At 38.3% G+C, this 8,835-nt stretch overlaps 1 protein-coding gene across 4 annotated transcripts in view; it reads left to right on the top strand.

The window, feature by feature from the left end:
• CHD7 (chromodomain helicase DNA binding protein 7) overlaps positions 1-8,835 on the top strand; it is a 122,971-nt gene that overhangs the window by 61,587 nt on the left and 52,549 nt on the right. For all 4 annotated transcript variants that reach the window (XM_014544100.1, XM_014544098.1, XM_014544099.1 and 1 more), the window contains 2 exons: positions 2,037-2,174; positions 3,245-3,310. In XM_014544100.1, the coding sequence (XP_014399586.1) occupies positions 2,037-2,174; positions 3,245-3,310 (204 nt within the window). The remainder of the gene's footprint in view (positions 1-2,036; positions 2,175-3,244; positions 3,311-8,835) is intronic.

The raw sequence follows: 8,835 nt of genomic DNA, 5'->3' as shown, positions 1-8,835 counted from the left end.
CTCCCCCAGATGTGAGTAAGGTTGGCAGATGGCAGAACCCCTGCTGGTTTCTGCCCCACTTTGACCTGGAATTGGTTGTTCTGGGCAGGGCTGACGAGGGAAGGTCAGAGGAGGAACTCCCTCTGGTCTAAGCCACTGGGAAGTCTGTTAATAAGATTTACTCCAAATACCTGTGTCAGAAAGGTGCTTTATATCTTTGTAACCGTGACTGTGGAAGGCTAAGAGTTCACAGTCCCAAACAGCCCATTTGATGGTCATAGTACACTGAGTTTGTATTTTGAGCTGCTCTCCCTTTTGAGAGCAGAGAGAGCAGGATCTTAATTAAAATCAGTCCTCTTTGAGCAAGAGGCTGGGTTTGTTGGTCCTGACATGAGCCATAAGGCACTGTGTCTGACCCCCTTGGGTCAACATAGAGGGTAATTTGCCTCGGCCTGTCTGTCCAACTTTAAAATCCACAAGGCTCTTTAAAAGGTTTTATTTCATAATTTTTAGAAAAATGTGACCTCTCTTAATATTTTTATTTCTTCTATGTGCTTTGCAAACTCATTGTAATCTTGCATTTATCAGAGATTTAAAATGTCATTTTAGCGTTGTCTTAGATTTTATCCCAATACATTGATGAAAAGGTTATTTTCTCCCCATTTTTAATTAACTGACAAAAGTAATTATTTTATCAGAAAGTTTAAACAATTATTCTGAACAAAATGTGCAAAACCATTTTCCTTCTGCCATTTACTTCCCTCCCCAGAATTAATAGTAATTAACAATTTGCTATGTGTCTTTTCACATTTTTTGTTATTGCAAACATGCATATTATACATTCATTTTTTAGCAAATATTTATTGAGTCATAAAGTAAACAAGACATACAGTGTCTTTGAGGAGTTTACCTACAGGAGTGGGCAGAAGTAGGTTTATAGTTTTGTGAGCATACAAAAACAGCTTATTCTTGTATTATTTATTAATTATAGTATTTGTCTTCTTATTATTGTTATTTTGTGTCCTTGTTTATGATTTATATATTTAGGTAATGATGGCTGATAATTTAAACCTACTTTTGCCCACCCTGGTATTGAAGATCCACACATACAAATACACACACATGGTTTTTTGTTATCTTAAATAGAATTATATGCTACTGATTATGAGACTTGCTTCTCTTTTTATTTCACAATTTCTCTTGCAGATATTCTTAAGATATGTTATGTTATGTAGCTTACTAGAAGTGCAGTTGCTGGGCCAGAGGGTGGGCATGTTTTAAATGTGCACAGATACGACCACACTGTCCTGCAAAGATATTTTGACCACTGTGGTGAGAGAGGACCCATTTTGCTAACAATCCTACTAATACTAGCTATTACCAATCTCTTACATTTTAATCAGTGTGGTAAAAATATTTTTTTAAATAAAATTACTTTTCATAGTCATTCATTATAGATTCTGATGTTCAGTCCTTTATCTCTTCAAAGGTTTCATACTGTTTCTTTTAGGACCAAGATTAAGATGCAAGCCTTCTATTTAAAGGTCCTCTTTATTATTATTGGTTCCTTGGATAAGAGTATACTAGTGTTTATCTATAACCTTACAATAGGAAAATAATGTAGATTATCTTCCAGTGCCTTCACTTTTATGGACTTTTTATTATGGGTAAAATTGTAAATGTACAAAAGTTGAGAGAAAAGTATAATGAACCCGTATATATCCATCACCAGCCTCAAAATTGCCTTCACTTTTGAGCGGTACACTGGCTGAATGGGGAATAAGATTTGTTGGTATCTCCATTTCCTAGTCGAAGGTCAGGTAGCTGGGGGAGTGGCAGAGCCGTAGCTGACCCAGGTGGCTGACTTCAGATCCCCTCACCCCCACCCTCTATTTCCATGATAATCATTGACACTATGGTCTCTTAGGTGATTTACAGGGTTAAAGCTATTTTTTCTTTAAGATTAATTTTTTAAAATACCCACCTCACCATCCTGAGAAGTTGTAACGAGCATCAATGATGGATTTTAAACTCCCTTTGTTGGGTTTGTGTTTTAGAAGAGACGGTCCAGCAGGCAGGTGAAGAGGAAGCGCTACACTGAAGACTTGGAGTTCAAGATTTCTGATGAGGAGGCAGATGATGCAGATGCTGCTGGGAGAGACTCCCCCTCGAACACCTCGCAGTCAGAGCAGCAGGTTAGCGTCCAGATTTGTGTGGTTCTCGCTGCAGTTGGCGCGATGGAGTGGGAATGTTGTAGCCGGAACCTGAAAAGTTTAGCAAAGCAATGGAGTTGAAGCTGGAGAGCATTCATCTAATGTTGGTTACCGTGCTATGGGACACGAGCTGTTTAGCAGCATCTTTTAAAACGCCTTGTTCGCCAAATGTATTTTTATATAAGCCTGTGATGTGTGATTTGACACAATTTTGGAGAATGAATGGTCTGTGTTGAGGAAGAGTCGGAACTAGGATGCATGGAAGCTGAATTTACTTCTGAAAATTCAATGCTGTAGCTTCTGGGACTTTAATAAACCACTCAAGCTTGTCTCCTGCTGTTAGGCACCGTAGGAGCCCCTTTATGAAATTACTGCCTTGTAGTACCCAGCAGGGCATACTTTATTCTCTGTGCAATGTAAATGACATATAAAATAGTTTGTATAAAATATGGGTAGTAACTTAGGATTGATTATGGTAAAGATCTTTTAAAAAATATATAGATTATATAATAATGCCCTTTTCTTACCATTATTGTTCTTTAGTTAACCACTGGCAACCCATTGTAAAACATATTAAATGGAGTTTTGTATTTTATTTGGTAATCTGTGCTATGTTAGATTGTTATGTAACGTTTCATGTGACCTCCATGGATAAAAGCCGCCTACAATAGTCACAGAATGATGAGTATATTTACCCCGTGGGTTTAGATGAAGAAAGTTGTGTTTTTGACGGCTCTCATGCAGAGATGGTTTTCTTCTGGCAGCTGGAGTTTCTGAATGCTCTCTGGCTTCAGGGATCCGTGCTAGACCACGTAATTAAACTATATAATCACGAAGCAATACACACGGATCTTCCTTTTGCCTTTGTGCAGAGTGAGATTTTTGTTCTTTTCAATCATATTTTTCCCTACTGCGACTTTGTACCCAGTGTTTTAAAGGGTAGGAATTTAAAGGGCATAGAGGTAGATGCTAAAAGGGAATGGTTTCTCGCTTTTACAGCTTATCATGAAATGTTTTCCATCTGGATGGATTCATTCTCCTTTCTTTTTTAGGAATCTGTTGATGCAGAAGGTCCATTGGTAGAAAAAATCATGAGTAGTCGTTCCGTGAAAAAACAGGTGAGCACCGTTTGCAGTGATCAAAAATGATGGTGTATGTGTGACCCTTAAATTATTTTTTGCTTTATAGTTTTCTTTAGAGATTTTACTATTGGGAAATAAAACTTCTGGTGACAATGCTAATGCTGTCTGATGTATAGCCCAATATAAATCTTTGGGATATTCAGCCCCAAATTAAGATATATCAACCAACCAGTGCTTTATTACACCATTTAGAGTAGGCAAGAAACTCAAAAGTCTCAAACAAATGTATAGGACTTTCAGGGTTAAAGGCTGCCTTTTTCATAAATATTATTCATAAAAATAGTAAATATGAATTGATCTCTCATTTCCCTTAAGAAGAAGGTTCCTTGCCCTTCCCTAGCTCCCCATCCCCCATGGAAGTTTATCATTTTAGGGAATAGGTGTTTTCTCATACAATTAAAATATTAATATCTTTTTCTCAGTGCAAAGGTGAAATACAGAGCTATTTTCAGTGTAATTTTTGAAGATCTCACTTATTCTTTAAAATTATTTAAAAATTCATGCTGATCTGCAAAGGTGAGCTCTAAGTACCTGTCATTAGTCTGATGACTTTGTCACTGAGGGACACGTACGTGGTGACAAAGAATTTCAGTAACACTGTTTTCTCTTACTATTGAGATTCCTGATTTCATCCCAACCATCTCTCTTCTTGCCCAGTTTGAGAAAATGCTTTCTTTAGTTTGAAGAATGGCATAGGCACCCAGGTGCATTTAAATATTCCAGCATACAATTTTTGGTGCCTCTAGAAAGTGGTTTTCTTTAGATATAGGTGTCAGTCTTTCAGCTTGAGTCATTGTCAAATACACAGGTCTTTCTTTTTATTTGCTTTCAAGGTGGGTAGAAACAACGTCATTGTTTTGAAATGTAAAATAAGTTGTTGAGAGTGTTTTTGAAGTAAAATATATACAAAGTGTAACTTCACATCTAGAGAACTAGGTAAAGGGAAGATTATGGGACTTAAAGTGAGATCCCAGGCTTATCAAATAGGAAACCTTTACTATTCAATATTATCTAGATCAGGGATGGGGAACATCTGGCCTGCTGGCCATATGAGGCCTGAGAAATCACTCCGTCTGGCCCTGCCAAGGCATTAAGGGTGAGTTAATTAAATGTTTGACCACATATAGTAGGCTCATTTTTAAGTTGATAATTCTGTATGGCCCACGAATGATGTTATAAATATCCAAATGACCCTTGGCAGAAGAAAGTTTCCCCACCCCCGGTAGACTGAAAATGGCATGGCACCAGAAGTAAACTTCTCTTTACCTTATTGCAATACTTTTTCTATTATTCAAATTAGAATTGAGTGTAGAGGGTATGGAGGGGTGTATGGAGTGGCTGTCTGGTGACTCTGAACATGAGGATTTCCTCTCTGATGAATTAAATCTCAACCAAATTTCCCACCTGTTCAAGCAGAAATGAGTACTGTTTAACTCATTAGAAAGGTTGTGTTTTTTTGGTCCTACTAATGACTCTAGAACTGTTAATTTGTGAATTGTGGATATATGGTAAAATTTAAATACTTCACATGCTTTAAAGAATAATCCCCTTCACTGAATTGAAGTGACTTGTTTGAGTAAATAGCTTGTGGTTTGGACGGGATATATTAATTTTCATTCATTTAAAAGTGCTTCAGCAGGCATACTCAGCAGGTTTGGGGGTTGAAATGATAATTAGCTCTATTATCTAGAGCTACTTAGACTATGCATTATGTAGGACATTGCTTTTTTCCTTCTATTTTGCCCACTTGAAGGCTTTATTTTTTTATTATTTTTTTAATTTTTACTTTAAAAAGATAGGTACCCACATTTTAGAAATAGGTATTGCCATTTATACAGATGACCAGGTTTATCTTATCACAGGAATTTAAAATTACTATAATCTATATGAGGGTGGAGTGTTTGTTGAGAGTTTTAGGATGGAGAATATTGATGGCAACATTTCTCTGGAGGGGGAGATAGGCCTTGAGGTATGATTGAAGTAAGAGGAGTTGTAGAGCTCATCGAAGTGCTTGTAGATTACCAGTATTTCATAAAGGACAACAAAAAAACCATTGGAAGGTTGTCCACATTAGCAGGTACTAACTTTTTAAACTGCTAATGTTCTCGAAATAGCTATGTTAGTTATCAGTTTTACTACATTGGAGGGAAGTATGGCACATAGAAACAAAAGGAAATTTGAGATTTTCCCGTGGATGCTAGCTGTGCCTGCTGGTCTGTTTCCTATTACCATGAATAATTGAAGAAGTAGCTCTGAGAAGGTAGGTGCCTTTATTTCCCCCTGGCAGCACTATAGAAACTGGCCATGAGCTCTCAGAGCCGACCCTGCAAAGTGCTGACACATAGTGGGGATGCAGTTGATGGTTTTCAGAGTTAGTCGATGTCACCACTGTAGCCTAAAGAATGATCTGTTACGATGGAGATTCACAGAGGCCCCCTATTTAACAGCATCTCCTTTTAAGTAGGGGCAGCTGAAGAGGCACTTACGTTTTTCTAAGCCCAAATGAATATGGGTGAGACCCAGTGCAAGGCATAGAGTTGACCCGTGTACTTGAATTTTGAGGTGGATTTAAGAATGGGCGTTTGGATGGCATAAGGTTAATTCTTTTGTTTTCCACGTTTAGTCATCATGTAGCCCTTTCTGCTTTGAGGAAAACTCAAATCCTTTTTGTATCAGACGGTCTGAATTGTTAACTCTGACTGTATTCCTTAAAATTCTTTATCTTTCTCTACACCATATATTTTCTTTTGAAGAGCTTATTTTAAATCCCAAGGTGTTTGTTTTAATCCTCATTAGCTAAACTCAGTAACAAAAAAATAGAGTATAAGGAAGGCCGAAGTCTTCATCCCATTTGTTCCTAAGTCCTTTTCTCCTTAAGTGAGCCTACGATATGGCATCTCTCATAGAGTATGTGGTGGGTTGGCCCAGAGGTAGGAAAGGTTCGTACCTTTGCCGTATTGATACTTTGAGGTACATTCTCATTCTTTTGTGCATTCGGAGAATTTTGTTCTTTTTTATACTCAAGTGAAGCTTTGTTTCTGCAGAGTGACTGCCTAATTTACTAAGAAAATGCTTAGGAAAAGGCCATTCATTCTTTCAGGCTCTACAGGGTCATTTGCTGGATGGTTGGTGTAGATTCCAGGTGATGGAGGAGTCGCTTTGTTGCCTGATCAAAGTTCATGTGAACAGTGAGGCAAGAATGGCTTAATATGTTTGGAACTTAATTATCATATGAATAATAGGAATTTCAATAGATTCGTTTTGGAGTCTAATGAAAAACATATACTCATTTCTCAAATTATTCTGTTGAACACATAAAATTACTTTAGAGGCCTGTCAAATTTAATGGTAGCCATCCAAGGAATAAAGTTGAGTGAAATTTTTGTGTGTGCAGAAATAGTGTCTTGACTCAGTTTTTTATTATATATGCCTGCTATGAAATGACTTCTGAAAATTAAGGCATTGTGGGTAGTAGGGGTTGGAGCTGTTTTCAACTATCACCAGAGGCTGGTCAAACTGACCACCATTTAGAATAATTAAAATAATGCTCCTGAGGGCTTTTGAATTTTCACTTCGGTTAATTGTTTTGCTATTAGTAATGTAGAAGCAATCAGCATGATAATATTTATGTGAAATAAATGTTACAAAACAGTTCTATTTATAGTTCTAGGGGCAAGGAGGTGATTCAGTGTGTGGTCAGTTAGAGCACAGGCTTATAATTTGGGACATCCGAAAGCAATGGGCCCTGGGATAATTCCACACCAGCTCCAGGTGCTTCTGAATGGGGCCTCAGAATCTAATCGCTTCCTCTGAGACAGCTCTAGACCTCTTGTTCCGCATCTCCACAGCAGGTTCCCAGAGGAAAAGCTGATCATGACGAGAAAATGGGTATTAACCAGAGTCAGGGACAGCTGATGGTTGTAAGAGTCAGAGCTTTCTGGGAACAGAATAGAGACAGAATGAAAACCATCTCTATTGTCCAAAAGCTGATCCTGTGTGCTTTGGTGCCCACTTTGCAGTGATGGGGTGGTGAGACCGCTTAGAGTGAGATGGAAAGGACGGCACTGGAGGAGAAGATTGGGAAAAGGGGAAACATTGAAGTGAAAGAGACACATTGATTGGTTGCCTCCTGCACACAGGCACAGGATTGAGCCTACAACCGAGGTCCAGGCCCTTGGCCGGAATCAAACTTATGACCCTTCAGTCCATTGGCCAATGCTCCAACCACTAAGCCACGCCAGCTAGGGCAGCAGATCAGACATTTGAATTCCATTCTAGGTTTCAGTTTCATGGTATGCTAAGAGAAGCATCAGAAGGTATAGGCTCACCTTGGTTTTTGATTTTCTCTGGTTATCTGCTATCTTATCTTTGCCTTTCTACTAGAATCTCCAGTTCTGTGCAAAGATAACATAACCTTGAAGTCACTGCTAGAAAAAAGTAAGGTGGGTCCTAGATGCATTGTCACTAGAGTTGGCTACATTTATCTCTAAATTAACTCCAGGTTTATGTTGCTGGCTTTTGAAGACATGCAGCAAACATTTCATTTTGGACAACTAAAAGTCTGAAACATCGACGGTGTTCTGAGTACTTTGGTTTAAGGAGCTGTTTTATGGTTGTGACTGTTTTTAGATCCATTATGGCAGAACCCGATATTAATGGGTTTGGACCACCCGCATGAATACTGTCTTCTTGGTGACCTTTAGGCAGGTGGATGAACTGTTTCAAATTTAGGTTTAACTGGTACATGTGAGGGTTTTGAAGAAAAGTTTAAGTTCACAATCTTGGCGATAGTTTGAAGATTAGGGATTGAGGGAGACTGTAGGCTCTCTCGTGTTCCTACTTGCCTTCACTTTTTTTTGCAGTATTTCTGAGACAGCTTAGCTCAGTGTGACCCTCAAGGCAGGTTTGGGTGCTCTTGTAAGAGTGTACAACCAATTCCTAAACATCTGTAAGTAGTGTTTATATCTGTATCCCCGATTTATCTGATCAAATGTTCCAGAAGAAAATTACACATTATGACTTGTTCAATAGCCTAAAACCAAAAGGAAAAAATCTCTTGAAAGGCATGCTGAACATGTCATACGAGTGGTATCTTCTTCAACCACTGTGGTCGGTAGGATCAAGGGAGATGGTACTGATAAAGTGACCAGGGAAGTCTTGATTTGGCTGGCGTGCATCACAATGCTAACCTTACCTCAGTGTAGTATTTGGAGTGTTAATTTTATTTGGCCGCGATGCTTGTGAGACATCTTGTCTGAGAGATTTTAATTGTACCAGTGAGTAAAACTAAAACTGTGAATACTGATGCACTGAAATTACAGCATACGCACAAGGTTTAGTTTTATACGGTTTCTTGTTTAGAGTTATTAACTATATGGAGGAATAAATGTCTTTTAAATATTTTAAAACATTACAAAACCCACAATGTAAAGTTGCCATGAGGCAGCCAAGAATAATACATATGGCATTCAGGAGAGCAGTTGCTAATTGGCTGCTGCCTG

Source organism: Myotis brandtii, unplaced genomic scaffold (genome assembly GCF_000412655.1).
Source record: "Myotis brandtii unplaced genomic scaffold, ASM41265v1 scaffold351, whole genome shotgun sequence".
NCBI classification, from domain to species: Eukaryota; Metazoa; Chordata; class Mammalia; order Chiroptera; family Vespertilionidae; genus Myotis; species Myotis brandtii.
Note: the sequence above shows the minus strand (reverse complement) of the source record. Positions and strands in the feature narration are given on the sequence as shown.